This window comes from Littorina saxatilis, linkage group LG11 (assembly GCF_037325665.1).
Source record: "Littorina saxatilis isolate snail1 linkage group LG11, US_GU_Lsax_2.0, whole genome shotgun sequence".
Taxonomy (NCBI): domain Eukaryota; kingdom Metazoa; phylum Mollusca; class Gastropoda; order Littorinimorpha; family Littorinidae; genus Littorina; species Littorina saxatilis.
The window spans coordinates 22,542,906-22,558,968 of NC_090255.1; the positions used below are offsets into that span (position 1 = coordinate 22,542,906).

Below are 16,063 nucleotides of genomic sequence, written 5' to 3' on the forward strand. Positions count from 1 at the left end.
CTTTAATTAATTTTCCAATTCTAGTGTTCGTTTTGTTTTGTGAGCGCGTCGGTTCTTTATAGCACCAAAATTACATCCTCCAGAATTTATATAAGCCATCACAGAATCTTACAGCTACTCAAGGGCAAGCACAGTGGAAACTTTGATATTTTTTGGAACATTTTGGATTGTTTTCGACAAAGAACTTTATGAACTTTTGTAGGCCTGTGATTAGGGCCGCTGACTTTTGAACTTTTTATCCTTACGAATCTTGTGAAGAGATCATGAACCTTTTGTCTTAAAGGAACTGTGTTTCGTATCTAGCGAACAATATTTTAATTTATTTTGTCGGGCCCAGAGCAGAGCAACTTAGGCATTATTTTAGGTTTGTTGACCATAGCATTGCACACTTCGTACTTCGTATTTCCTTCCCCTCTAGTGAGTGACCCGAGGTGTGCCGTTTTTGAATTTTGTTTCTCTATATTTCGCAAGTCTTTGTTAACCTCTACGTTTTCACTTGACTTAAAGTATGGATGAGAAATTACCTTCTCATGAGAGTGCCGAGCTATCCCCTTACACTTTGAAGTTAGAGAGGGATGAACATTTTGCTTCGGACACTGATAGTCGTAAGAATGAAGGCGACCGTGATGGCGCTCAGGGCGAGTCTCTAGCTGAACCCACTCAGACCCAAGACACTTTGAATTCAGATAACTTTCACTCTCAAGCTGAACATTCTCCTACACAGGAAGGTTTAGGAACTGAGCCCTCCCAACAGGCTGCAAGTGCAGAGCATCTCGCTCAACGAAGTAGAGAAGAAAGAGGCCCCGCCATTGTTAGGGCTAGACTTAATGCTGAGGTGAGGGAACTGTCAGACAAGTACTGGGCCATAAGCCGAGCTCATAAGAATATGATCAGCGAGTTGTGCACAGCCTTTAGGGAAACACCAGACAAAAGGAGAGTCCTTAAAGCTCAAAAAATAACCCTCTGTGATCGCCTAAACGAGCTGAATGTAGCGAACTCGAGACTTTGTCAAGTGGCTGAAAGTGATGTAGCTATAGAAGAGGATCTGAGCGATATGCACATGCAAACGGAGACGCTCAAAGAACAATATCACAGACTCTTTCCCAAGTTAGACCCGTACGCCTCCAGCTCAGACTTGACTTCCACAGTCGCTTCTGGAGGTGCTAGAGAGGTTTCTCTAGATGCTTCTTTGGCGGTTAGTGCAGCAAGATTTAGGTCCCAGCAAATGGTCGCAGATGAAAGGGCTAGACAAGAAGAGACTCTTTTGCTTTTAGAGGAGAAGGCTTCTAGGTCTAAAGCTTTGGCGGCAGAGAAGAAGGCAGAGTTGGAAAGAGAGTTGGAAAGGTCTATAACTTTGGCTGCTGAGAAGAAGGCAGAGTTGGAAAGAGAGTTGGAAAGGTCTATAACTTTGGCTGCTGAGAAGAAGGCAGAGATGGAAAGAGAGTTGGAGAGAGAAGCTCAAGATGAAAGGCTAGCTTTGAAGAAAAAAGAAAAGGAAGTTAAGACTGCACTAGAGAGGGTGGAGAGAGAAGGCAAGATGCAAGAAGAACATGAAGTTTTTAAGATCATTAAAACTGACATAGAAGACCAGCAAAGGGCTAGAGAAAGATTCATGCCTCAGCTACCTCGTGACAGCCCCATTGATAGGTACCTAGGTACTCACAGCACCCTGCATGTAGGTACACACCTAGAGAGCATAGGAGATGTGGCGGTAGGGTATGATAGGCACACACAGCACACACAAGATACTTATAAGCCTGCGACAGCCGACACCTACGCCCGCCCGCGTCACCAGCCGGCAGCCAACACCCTCGTCTCTGGGCAACATCAGCCTGCGGCAGCCAAGCCTGGACTCCCGCCACTTCAGCAGCCCACGGAGGTCAGGGCTTATGCCCCTTCGCATCTCCAGTCGGCCGCCGAGGATATCCGCGACACTCTTCGAGGCATCTCCAGGACCCTTGCCCAACCTGTCTCCGCTTTTCACCCACTTCCAGCAGCGGTCACAGCCACGGCTCCTACCACTACGACGATGACTACAGCCACCACGATGACGACAAGAGTAGGAGGCCAATTCGCGACCTCCTTTCGGCCTCAGTTTGTCAAAGCTGAGATTCCAAGCCACGAAGATCGTCCTCGCCAGATCTACGCGCCTTCCCGTTTCCCTCACAAATCCCTCAATCCATCAGCGAGACCTTTTCCCGGGCTTTTCCCTGGTCCTTTTCCTGCCATGACCTCCCGAGAGTCCCCGACCTATGTGCCAAGCTTTGCATATGGGCCTTCTGTCATGCATCCTCCCATGCAAACACAGCAATATGACCACGCTGCAAGCTTTGCTCCTGACACTGACTACACACAGCATGGTTTTCAAGAGGCTCCGGTCACGAGCCCTTCAGACTACTACGGGCAAGATGCATACCTTCCTCAGATGCAAGGCCAGCCAGCGCTCTCCGAGGGCTCTGCCCTAGCTCGTACTCTAGCTGAGGCTCTCCTGATCAACAGGTTACCGACGCAGGAGCCCACTACGTTTTCAGGAGATCCTTTGACGTACCCTCTCTGGAGGTCCTCATTCACTCTTTTGATTGAGCGGCAGGGCGTTTCTGCAGAGGAAAAGCTCCTCTACTTGGAGAAGTACTTGGACGGTCCGGCGAAGGATGCGGTCAAGGGACTCTTTCTGATCAGGGATGCCCAGGCCTATCAGCAGGCCCTTCAGACGTTGGAGGAAAGGTTCGGCAGTTCTTTCGTCGTTGCCAGAGCCTTCCGAGAGAAACTAGATGCATGGCCGGTTATCAAACCCAAAGATGGACAAGCCCTCCGCGCCTTCTCGGACTTTCTTGGACAATGCCTTGTGGCGAGCCGAGTGATAGGCCAGCTACAGAATCTGGAAGACCAAGCCTATCACAAGACACTCATGAGCAAGCTTCCAGATTGGTTGGTGAGAAACTGGGTGCGGAAAGTAAACAAGACCAAGAACGAGAAGAAACGCTACCCTACCTTTGAGGAGTTGTCAGCTTTTATCAAGACAGAGGCAGACATCCTTTGCGAGCCCCTTTTCTCCTCCAGCAAATCTGCCGCCTCTTTCACCTCACAGACCGCCAGTTCAGCAGTCCCCAAGAAAACATCGTACAGTACGGATTGTTCTACTACATCTGCATGTCAAGAGTGTGACAGATGTCAGCACCACTCTAAAACTGTCCTGAGTACGAACTGCGACGAAGTCTGTCCCTTTTGTACCGTTCGTTTTCCGACCAGCTCTTCTTCTCATCCTCTACTCAGATGCCAGAGGTTCGATGAGATTCCCGTTGAGGACAGGAAACACTTCATGTACGAAGCGTCCTTGTGCTTCTCCTGTGCCAGAAAGACTGACCATAGAAGTGTAGACTGCACTACCAGGGCGATATGCGACAAGTGCCAAGGCCCACATCTCACTATGCTGCATGGAGCGCCTAGCTACAGGAAGAAGATTCCCAATCAGCAACGGAATGCACGGGGACCGCCAGATTCTTCAAGGTTTGTCTGTATCAGTCAAGATGCCCGTGTTTCTGCCTCTGGATCAGCATTCGCGACAACCAACAAGTCGGACAGACCAGTCAGAGCTACTATGATTGTTCCGGTCAGAGTTTCGACGAAGGAGAATCCCACGGTAGAGCATACGACATACGCGCTGCTTGACACCATGTCTTGCATCTCCTTCGTTACTGAATCTTTGAGTGACAAGCTGAACACTCATTCCGAGCCAGCGTCATTGAGGCTGAACACTATGACTTCTCAGAACACTCATATCGAATGTCAGAGAGTGACCGGATTGTGTGTCAAGGCCCTCAACTCCAATGTTTCCCACAACCTGAAAACGCTCTACACGACGGACCATCTTACCAATGACACTGAGAACATACCAACATCAGAGACCGCTCGTAACATCAAGCATTTGAGTCATATTGCCAGCGAGATTCCCCCGTTGCTCGAAGGCTGCACTCCCGGGTTGTTGATTGGCTACGATCATGCAGAGCTATTCATGCCAGAGAGAGTCATCAAGGGAGACCCATACGCCGTTCTCACACCGTTGGGTTGGACGATACTGGGACAAGTGTCGCCAAAACAGTCTGTCCATGACGTGATGCACGTGTCTCTAACAGAACAGTATTGTCCCAGCGAGTACGAAGGTGAATCAGTCACTTTCGTATATCGCACGACGCTCGCCGAACCCAGCATCTCCGACGCACTCCAGGTCATGGAAAGGGATTTTGTTGAATCGGAGACGGGAAACAGGTCCCAAGAGGACGTCAAGTTCATGGAGATCCTGGCAAGATCCATCAAGGTGAATGAGAAGAGCCACTACGAAATGCCCTTACCCTTTCGTGCAGATAACCCTGAGCTTCCCCCAAATCGTGATGTTGCACTGAAGAGACTCAACTCGCTGAGTCGCCGGTTTGAGAAAGACTCTATGTACGCACAAGACTACTGCAAGTTCATGAGCGAGATCATCGAGAGCGGCCACGCTGAGAAGATTCCAAGAGACGAAGTAGAGAACGACAGATCGTGGTACATCCCTCACCATGGCGTGTATCATGACAAGAAGCCAGGCAAAATCCGCGTGGTCTTCGACTGCAGCGCACAGAAACATGGTCAGAGTCTCAACGGAGCACTGCTGCAAGGTCCCGACCTTTTCAATTCTCTCGTCGGAGTTCTTTGCCGTTTTCGCAAGGGAGAGATCGCCTTCTCGTGCGACGTCGAGAAGATGTTTCATCAATTTCATGTCACCAAGGAACACCGTGACTTCCTGCGCTTCTTATGGTGGGAAGATGGAGACCGCACCAGACCTCCTGTCGACTACAGAATGCGCGTTCACATCTTCGGCGCAGTATCGTCACCAGGTTGTGCCAACTACGCATTACAGCAGGCGGGACGCGACCACTCTCACGAAGATGAAGATGCCGCACAGTTCCTTCAGAATGACTTCTATGTAGACGACGGACTGCATGCTGCCAACGACGTCTCTTCTGCAGCCAAAGTTCTCATGGGAGCTCGAGAGATCTGTAGTAAAAGGAAGCTGCACCTGCACAAGATCACGTCTAACAGCGATGAGCTTCTCAGTTTGTTCCCTCCCGAGGAATGTTCAGCTTCTAAACGTCAGAATCTTGGAAGTGCAGTCGACACTGGCACTTTGGAGCGCACTTTGGGATTACAGTGGTGCATAGAAGATGACACCTTCACCTTCGCTCCCGACCTCAAGGAGAAACCGAAGACGAGAAGAGGAGTCCTTGCTACAGTGGCAGCGCTGTTCGACCCGCTTGGCTTCCTTGCTCCGTTCATTCTGAAGGGCAAGATTATTCTCCAGGAGGCATGCCGGAAGACCTCAGAGTGGGATGAAGAACTGGACGAGGTTTTGGAAGGCCTCTGGAAGAGCTGGATGGATGAGCTGCCCGGTCTAAGACAGGTCAGCATTCCGCGAAACTTTGTTCCATCGACCTTGGGAACTTTGACGCAGGTTCAGTTACACCACTTCTCCGATGCCAGCACAAGAGGCTACGGTCAATGTTCCTACCTACGTTTGAAAGATGAGAATGACAGAGTCCATTGCAGTCTTGTCATGGCCAAAGGAAGAGTGGCCCCTTTGAAGCAGGTAACTGTCCCTCGCCTGGAATTACAAGCCGCAACACTTTCTGCCAAGATGTCTTCATTTCTGGAGAAGGAGCTGAAGTACGAAAAGCTTGAGCACGTCTTTTGGACTGATAGCGCTATCGTTTTGGCGTACCTCGCAAATCAACAGAAGAGGTTTCACGTGTTCGTTGCCAATAGAATCAGTCAGATCCTCAGAGTCTCTTCCGTCAGTCAGTGGAATCATGTCCCCACTGAGCAGAATCCAGCTGACCATGCCTCTCGAGGACTAAGCGTCAAAGAGCTCAACGCCTCTACTTGGTTTTCAGGTCCTCAGTTCCTGTGGCAGTCTGACATTCCAAGAGGAAACATCACAGCCACTGTTGAGAGAGATGATCTGGAAGTACGCTCCTGCAGAGTCACGTCCATTGCTGAAACATCTGACGTGGGGATGGAGACAACCTTTGCCAAGTTCTCAAGATGGAGCTTTTTGGTTCGAGGGATTGCAAAGGTTCTCAGGTTCCTCAACACCAAACGGAACATGCCTGTTTTAGAAGTTCTGGCGTCGGAAGCTACAGCGGAAGAGAAGATTGTCCTCGCTACACAAAGAGAATTCTTTTCTGCTCCCAGCAAGTCTCGGGAAGAAACACTGAAGAAGTTGAACGTTGAGAAAGACGAGAAAGGATTCTACAGAGTCGGAGGAAGATTGAGAAATGCCAAGAACCTCATATGGTCCAAGCCAAAATTGCTGCCACAAGACTGTCATGTTTCCAAACTGTTGATCGCCGAAGCACATGAAACTCTGGGACATGCTGGCAGGACCAACGTCATTCACCACATTAGGTCACGTGGTTACTGGATCTTTGGAATACGTCGCGTGGTTGCGCAAGTTTTGAAGGATTGCGTCACATGCAAGAAGATGTACGGAAAGGAGGCTTCACAGAAGATGGCCGATCTTCCTTTGGACAGGGTTGAAGAATCCGCCCCGTTCACATCCTGTGGCATGGATTGTTTCGGCCCCTTCATTGTCGCAGAGGGACGTAGGCAAGTCAAGCGCTACGGCCTTATGATCACGTGTCTCTCCATGCGAGCGATTCACCTCGAAGTCCTGGATGATCTCTCTGCTGATGCCCTCATCAATGGCCTTCGAAACGTCATAGCCATCAGAGGTCCGATCAGGACGTTGAGATGTGACAGAGGTACGAACTTTGTGGGCGCTTCACGAGAGTTGAGGGAAGCTTGGAACTCCATTGAGAAAGAAGAGTTGAAGAAGAGGCTTGAAGATCGTCAATGCGAATGGATTTTCAACACGCCTAAGGCAAGTCACATGGGAGGAGTCTGGGAAAGGCAGATTGGCACAGTCAGACGAATCCTCAACGGCCTCATGCGCAAATATCCTTCCCGCTTGAGCACTTCCACCCTCAGAACCTTTTTGCTGGAGGTCATGGCTATCGTAAACTCTCGTCCCCTGTCCGTTGAGTCCTTGGAAGACCCCACCGGCCCTCTCCCTCTTACCCCGAACCACATCCTGACAATGAAGGCTGTCGGGGTGCTGCCTATCCCTGGCATCTTCGATGGCGCTGACGTCGAGGCGAGGAAGAAATGGAGAAGAGTTCAGCGACTGGCAGACGAGTTCTGGAGACTGTGGAGGCTAGACTTTTTGGCCTCTTTGCGACGAAGAAGAAAGTGGCTTCTTCCTCAACGTAACGTTGCTGTCGGAGATGTCGTCGTGCTACGTGACGAAGCCGTATGCAGAGCAGATTGGCCTCTTGGACTCGTGACGGAGGTTCGCCCCAGCGACGATGGGCTCGTGCGAACCTGCAAGCTCAAGACTGTCAAGGTCACCTCGAAGACGAGCCATTCCACTTTCTACTACTGGCGCCCCATCTCTAAGCTGACCGTGCTGGTGAAGGCAGACCCGGACACTCAATGACTTTCCCAGTGAACTTTACTGTTTTCGACAGACCGTTTGTGCATGTTTTGGTCTGACGTAATCCGTTCGCCTTTTTTGACAGGTGGCGCTGTTTTGATTTGGGGAGAAAATTTCGTCTTAATGCAAATATTTTTTGTGGCTTTGTGGTTTCTCCGGATCCATTTTGTATATATGTTTTTGGTTCCGCATTTTGGAACGAAAGCTCTTGACAGAGGCAAGCGCTTAATGAATCGGTTTTGTTTAGTCCTTCCCGCGTGCGGATGCCTGTGCTTATGATTAAGAAGACTGAAGATATTTTTCATTTGTATTCTTTTGTAGGTTGCGACTACAGTCTTTCATACTGAGTTGCAGTTTATGTAAAGGTGTAAGAATAATGTTGACACGATATGTTGAGTGACGGACCGACGAAATATGATGTTACGCTTGTTGAAAGAACACGTGTGATTTTTTAGATTGAGACTCATAGAGAGTGCGTTTCGAACAGCTACGTTTTGGATAATGCCAAAAGGATTCTGTAACGTTTCGGATTTTTGTATTTTGAACCACGTATGAGAGTGCGTTTCGAATAGCTACGTTTTGGATAATGTCAAAAGGATTCTGTAATGTTTCGGATTTTGTTTTTGAACCACGTATGTATTCGATGATTTTTGTTGATTTTTTATGTCGACTTTTGTAAAGACTAAGATGTCTTCGAGGGGGGAATGTGAATGCCCCTGCTAAGGAGCCTTCTGTGTATCTAGATTCTTTTTGTTTTGCTTGTGTTTTTTAGTCATGTTTCTAGCTTGACTCGCATGCGACTTTCCGTGGTGGTGGTTTCCCCTTTTTCTGATCTCCTTCTCACCTCTTTTCTTTCACTTTTCTCACTTTTGTCCCTAATTGTTCCCATTTTGCAACCACCTCTGTAGGTTCGCGTGCGGGTCTAGCTCGCTCTTTATCTTTTATTTTTCTTTATTAAGTATGAGCGTCCTGGTACGAACTTTGTTTTGTTATAATGACGTTAAATATTGTAACGAACTAATTTATAAACAAGGTAGTGTGGCCGGCGTTTTTCTGATTTTAATTTCATGTGCCTGTATGGCTCACGCTGGACAGCCTATGGAGTTTTTCCCCGGAGAGCACGGGACGCATGTTTTGCAACAGTAATATTGTAGTAACGCGCAGTATTTTTAGTTCACCTCTGTGGTGGATAGCCTGTATTCGTCGTCACTTACTGGGAAGCCGTTCACGGAACAGGATGTTTTAGGATAGATAGATTTTTTTGCTCTGTTCCGGGGCCCAGTGTTTTCTGCCAGCCTCCAGTTTTGTTTTTAAGTTATTTTGTAGTTCAGGTTCAGTTGCTCGCCTTGAGTCTGTTTTTAGATTATTGATGCTGTCAAAGGCGAGTATCCATTTCTGACTATGTTTCTTTTATTTACCGAATTCGTGTAATTTTCGTTTTGAATCTTTGTCTTCTGTCCGTTTCTGTGTCTTCTGTCCGTTTCTGTGTCTTCTGTCCGTTTCTTTGTCTTCTGTCCGTTTCTGTGTCTTCTGTCCGTTTCTTTGTCTTCTGTCCGTTTCTGTGTCTTCTGTCCGTTTCTGTGTCTTCTGTCCGTTTCTGTGTCTTCTTTCCGTCTCTGTGTCTTCTGTCCGTTTCTGTGTCTTCTTTCCGTTTCTTTGTCTTCTTTCCGTCTCTGTGTCTTCTGTCCGTTTCTTTGTCTTCTTTCCGTTTCTGTGTCCTACGTTTATTCTATGTAGGGTTTTTCTAACATATTTTTGTCTTGGTGATTTTTTATTGATTTGCCGCCATCTTGTTTCGGCCGCCATTTTGTCGTCCATCTTTGATGTTTATGTTTTTAGAACACCTTTGATGTTTATGTTTTTAGGACACCTTTGATGTTTAGTTTGATGTTTCGAATTCTAAGTTTATTTTTTTCTTTTCTATCAGTTTCCACCGCTCCGCGCTTCTCGCTCCGCGCTTCTCGCTCCATGCTCCACGCTTCACACTCTACTGTTCTGCACTCTCACTAAAGCTAGTCCTTTCTACTTCACATTTTAGCTTTAATTCACTTTCTAAACTTAGATTAGTTTTTCCGCCACGCTCCGATATAGGTTACTTAGCCTCTCCATAGATTTATGTTTAGCCTTTTATATATTGATATTATGAGCTGATTCCGAATTACCATGACATCGACAAGTATTCAATAAACTTTAATTAATTTTCCAATTCTAGTGTTCGTTTTGTTTTGTGAGCGCGTCGGTTCTTTATAGCACCAAAATTACATCCTCCAGAATTTATATAAGCCATCACAGAATCTTACAGCTACTCAAGGGCAAGCACAGTGACCATGTTCTTTTAAACAAACAGTGACATTAAACATTGTTATGTTAAAAAAAGAAAAATAGCTTTTGTGCACAAATCAGAAAATACATTGTACATTTTACCTACAGGCCAAACCGTGAGTTTCTGTGGCAAAGCCCGACCGAGGAAATTGCACTGGTTTTATTTTTAGGTCAGTGGGAAATTGTCAAGAACAGGCGCTTGCATTTGGATGTGTCCAATGATAGTAGGTTTGGTTGTGATCAATCAGAATAATGTAGGCAGGGATGTCGTTAGGCGTCGGACATCGGACATATAACGATGAAAATCCCCAAATGTCCGATTCACATTGCTGCATGTCGGTCAGACGTCCTATCGTTTTAGCCTGAGCGTGGTCATTGTCCGATATGTACTCCATTCCTTCGGACAGCGCGATATTCGTTAATTTTCATTTCAAGATACAAATCTTCTAACAGATCGAACGCTCTCGTGTTCAGCAAGTGCCGCGTGCGGATCTTTTCTTTTGTTGGGAATTCCCGAACCGTCTCGGTGCAGCGCACTGATCTAAACTGAATAGTGGATTATTTTTAGATCAGTGCATGCTTCGGGAGTACGGGAGACAACTCCAACTGACTAAATTTGTCGTCTGCTTTTGTTTTCGATACGAGACAAAGCACTGAATTATGCCGCTGAAAAAAAACCTAAAGCCTGCAAAAGATCAGCATTAGATCAAACCGATCAACTTTTATCCAAATCATGCAGTTTGTAATCAAAGTAAGAGCTCTGAAGTTGTTCATGTTGGTTTCTTTTTTGTGGTTTCTTTGAAAGTGAAACTAAACAAAAACAAACACATCGAGCGAAACCTATACACACCCCTATACCGGGGGTGTAATTAATACAACATTATACGCACACTGTGTTGAAGTATTTACTATATTATGTGTGTGTTCTACAGCGCCCGCGCGTTGGTGTGTGTGTGTGTTTTCGTGTGGGCGCATGACTTTGGGGTTCACATGGTTTGTTTGTTTGTTTGTTTGTTTGTTTCAGACCCACACCCATATACACACTGTAGACTCCTTCGCAGAGGTGTGTTGCGTGCCGCACGGGTATTTGCACCCCGCACGCTGGAGCGGTAAGTTGAGTGGGGTTTGTGTCTCGATAAAACAGCTTCTTGTATAAACATTTCGTAACTTTGCACATTAAGATATGTCTTGTTAGATCTGTTAGTGTTTCTTCTACACGCCGATGTACTTTTTGGGTGCATATTTTGTATATTATAGCCGTGATTCTGTAAAATATCACGCCTGTAACTGCACAGAAGCAAATTTTGTAGCATTCGCAACAAATTACTGGTGTAAACTTTAATGTGAAGAACTGCCATCAGTTCCACAAAAACCTGAACCTTTCTGCAGTACTGAGGCCGAGTTTCAAGCTTCTAGGACCTTGCAGACAGCGAAAAGCATTCGGAGAATGAGAATTATCCTACAACTTCTGTGTTTGCCCCCCGAAGCTGTCGTGTTTCTCCCCCGCAGCTGCAGTGTTTGCCCACCGTTTGTGTTTGACCACCGACCCTGCACACTCATGTTTATGTGTTTACTCAGGTATTGTTTTTGTAAACACATTTTATAATATTTGTGTGTTTCAGCACGTATGGATTATAAATGCTACCAGTGTGGAACAACTTTTGCCATCTTCCATGAAATTATCGCCCATAACGTCAATGAACACCCCGATAAGCAGCTCAAAATTAGAATTTTGACCGTCAACAGTAACACTGGGAAACAATCGTATGCAGGGCACGATTATAAAGTCATTCCGGCAGATGTTCTGAAAGGCGGACTAAGAATAGTTGCAAAGGATTCGCACAATATTGTTCTCATTTCAAATGACGATTCTTCAATTGAGGAAGATCCTACAGAAGCAAATGCACAACAACAGGTTCAGAAACTGTTGCCAGACGTAATTACCCAACTAAAAAGAAGTGGACAGTTGGATACATATATTCTTTTCCACGAACTGGTCGCTTCAGGCGACTTTCCTCTAGATAATATCGCATTTAAACTCAATTTGGATGTAGTTAGGTTTTTTTCGTGTCGCACAGTTAGGGCAATGAGATTTGAAATGAGAACAATATTGTGCGAATCCTTTGCAACTATTCTTTGTCCGCCTTTCAGAACATCTGCCGGAATGACTTTATAATCGTGCCCTGCATACGATTGTTTCCCAGTGTTACTGTTGACGGTCAAAATTCTAATTTGGGGATATCATTCCCAGGAACTCTCATGTCAAGTTTCATAAAGATCGGTCCAGTAGTTTACTCTGCATCGCTCTATCAATCAATCAATCAATATGAAGCTTATATAGCGCGTATTCCGTGGGTACAGTTCTAAGCGCTTGTCGAAATACACACACACACACACACACACACACACACACACACACACACACACACACAGTGACACACACACATACATACACCACGACTCTCGTCTCGAATCCCCCTCTATGTTAAAACATTTAGTCAAAACTTGACTAAATGAAAAAACAAGAAAGGTAAGTTGTTGGAACGTTGTTATTGACAAAATTACGTTAAAATCACAACAATAAGAATACTTTATTATCTCATAGAGAAATTCAGGCGTGGTACATAACAATAATACAAACAGGACATTGTTTTTACGTAAGACCAGGGCCGGACCCAGGGGGGGGTTCCAGGGGTTCCGGACCCCCCCCCTGGAAAAAGCATGTACCTTGGCCTTGCTTTGAGGGTTTTTTTTTTTTTTTTTTTTTTAAATAAATTTTGTGTGTGTCTCTAACAAATTTTGTTCAATGTGAAATCCGATGAGAAAAAGGTACCCCCCCCCCCCCCACAATGCTGCTCTTAATCCTCAAAACAAGGCCCAGAATGCACCAGATTGCACAGATTTTAACCGTTTTTCAAAAATTTTCCGGGGGAGCATGCCCCCGGACCCCCCTAGTTCGCGCGCCTGCAAAGCAGGCGCGCGCTTGTGGCTTCGCCACTTCGCTGATTCGCCCCCCCAAAAAAGGAGGAACTCCCCCCCTTACAACTCATTTGGTCCGGCCCTGTAAGACGTATAGCACTATATAACAGGGCAGGTTATAAACACACCTCCCACATACCTTTCTGGCCATTCCTTGCATTGTGCTTACACATTCAGCCATGAACACATCCATGTCTCACTTACACATCGCACACATGGGCATTCTTATACGCTCAACTTACCCATTCACACATGGACATTCGACCACGCTCCACTTACACATTCTTATACGCTCCACTTACACATTCACACATGGGCATTCTTATATGCTCCACTTACACATTCCCACATGGACATTCGACTACGCCCACTTACACATTCCCACATGGACATCTTTAAAGCACTGCGCTTACATATTCTCGCACACCTACGCGTATAACGGACTATGGCTAAACATCATTGCAAAAAATCATAGCATACAGAAAAAATACGGACGTACATAAAACCAATACATACATGTACATTACTACTGATTGCACTGGCAGAAGAGGGGCTGAGTCGGGTATGTGGATGTGTTTACATGTTGCCAAGGGTGATGGATTTGGGGATGAAGCTGTTTTGCAGCCTGAGTGTCCTAGCTTTGTGCGTGCGAAGTCTACGGCCAGAGGGAAGGAGTTCATAACAACAATATGATAATGTCAATAACAACGTTCCAACGACTTACCTTTCTTGTTCTTTTATTCTGAATTTTGGAACGTTGGCAGTCTCTTTGTTTTTGGCAGGGGCGGATCACATCATTTTTAACTTAAGGGGGGTTTCCAAATTTCTTTTAGGGACAATTCGACGATGCGAAGCGTTTAGTTGAGGGCGCGAAGCGTTCGAACCTCCTTGGGGCGTCAGAGAGCATGCCTCCCCCCCCCCCCCCGGAAAATGTTGATAAAAATCAAGGAAAATGGAGCAATCTGGTGCAATCTGATCCATAATTTTTTCATTGTTTTCAAAAAAAATGTCTTTCTATTTTTAAAATATATCTTTATAGGCTAGGGGGAAACCCCCCCTGGATCTGCCCCTGATTGGATTTGTGTCTAAGATGTTATGGTGCGTGCGTATATGAAAGACTAGATGATTACCCGCTTCGCCGGGTACCGGCTTCGCCGGGAAGAAGTAGAGCCGAGTATCAGGCTGCGCCTGGGACCCGGCTTTGCCACACGGAGGAAGGGAGATAATCGCGGCTGAAAACACTGGAGAAGATAAGGAAGAGTTACTGGTAGTGGATCCCGACAAAAAAACACAAAATCGGTTCAGCGCGCACAGTGCTGCGCGCTGAGAGCACGTGGTGAAATATCTCATCGACCAGGTTGTGTCCCGGGTGTACCTGAATATGCCCACCAAATTTGAAACAGATCCATCGAGAACTTTGGCCGTGCATCGCGAACAGACAGACAGACACTAGAGGAATACCCGGCTTCGCCGGGATGAATCGCGAGACATAGACAGACAGCGTGGCGGTTCACCACAATCACCTTTGAAGGCGAAGTCCTGTCAAACGGGATTGAAAATTTTAGAGTTTATTTCTTAGCCATATATTATCTGTTGTGGCTTCTCAAATGCCAGAACATACAGACAGATGATGATAAAATCGTTTATTTAACGTCACTCTGTAAAAACATTGGCGACATTTGTCTTAGATTAAGAACACACACAGGCACGCACACAAACTTTCCCTTTATGTACAGTGGTTCACCACCCTCCCGCCCCTCGCACATTTGTGGCTTCTCAAATGCCAGAACATACAGACAGACAAAAGCCGCTAGACCCCATCACAAACAGAACTCTACAATCCACAGGTTTTGCCCACACACACACACAAACACACACACACACAGAGAAGCCGTATATATATATATGTATATATATGTATATCTATATCTATAAATATATAGAGATAGGTGACAGTGTATTTTTTGCGTGGCTATAAATTGATTCGACCTTTTCACTTTGACAGTAAGAACAACTTACGGGTGCAAGGGAAGCGTTCTGGACAGCGCAGTGACATTCTAAAAATAGTAACGTAGAAACGGGAATATGGATTGAAGCCACACGAAGGAAGGGAGATAAACGCAAAACACTGGAGAAGATAATGAAGAGTTACTGGGAATGGTGAAATGAACAGAAAAACCAAAATCGGTTCAGCGCTGCGCGCTGAGAGCACGTGTTGAAATATCTCACCGACAAGGAATAAGGTGAAATTGTTTTTAAAACGATTTCGGAAATTTAATTTTAATCATAATTTTTATATTTTTAGTTTTCAGAGCTTGTTTTTAATCCGAATATAACATATTATTTATACGTTTTTGGAATCAGAACATGATAAAAAATAAAATAAAAGTAATTTTGGATCGTTTTATAAAACAATAATTTTAATTACAATTTTCAGATTTTTAATTACCAAAGTCATTAATTAATTTTTAAGCCTCCATGCTGAAATGCAATACTGAAGTCCGGCCTTCGTCGAAGATTACTTGGCCAAAATTTCAATCAATTTGATTAAAAAAGTGTGACAGCCTGCCGCCTCAACTTTTACAAAAAGTCGGATATGACATCATAAAAGACATTTATCGAAAAAAAGAAAAAAACGTCTGGGGATATCATACCCAGGAACTCTCATGTAAAATTTCATAAAGATCGGTCCAGTAGTTTACTCTGAATCGCTCTACACACACCGTGACACGCCGCACAGACGTGACAGACACACACACACACACACACACACACACACACACACACACACACACACACACACACACACACACACATACACCACGACCCTCGTCTCGATTCCCCCTCTATGTTAAAACATTTAGTCAAAACTTGACTAAATGTAACAAGTCGCGTAAGGCGAAAATACAATATTTAGTCAAGTAGCTGTCGAACTCACAGAATGAAACTGAACGCAATGCCATTTTTCAGCAAGACTGTATACTCGTAGCATCGTCAGTCCACCGCTCATGGCAAAGGCAGTGAAATTGACCAGAAGAGCGGGGTAGTAGTTGCGCTAAGAAGGATAGCACGCTTTTCTGTACCTCTCTTTGTTTTAACTTTCTGAGCGTGTTTTTAATCCAAACATATCATATCTATATGTTTTTTGGAATCAGGAACCGACAAGGAATAAGGTGAAAGTGTTTTTAAATTGATTTGGACAATTTCATTTTGATAATAATTTTTATATATTTAATT

At 45.4% G+C, this 16,063-nt stretch overlaps 1 protein-coding gene across 1 annotated transcript; it reads left to right on the forward strand.

Annotated features, from left to right (window-relative positions):
• The first annotated feature begins 508 nt into the window (after positions 1 to 508).
• LOC138979510 (uncharacterized) lies at positions 509 to 7,528 on the forward strand. The gene is made up of 2 exons (XM_070352220.1): positions 509 to 1,675; positions 2,309 to 7,528. The coding sequence occupies exons 1-2, from the start codon at positions 509 to 511 to the stop codon at positions 7,526 to 7,528; spliced, it is 6,387 nt and encodes a 2,128-aa protein (XP_070208321.1).
• The last annotated feature ends 8,535 nt before the right edge of the window (positions 7,529 to 16,063 follow it).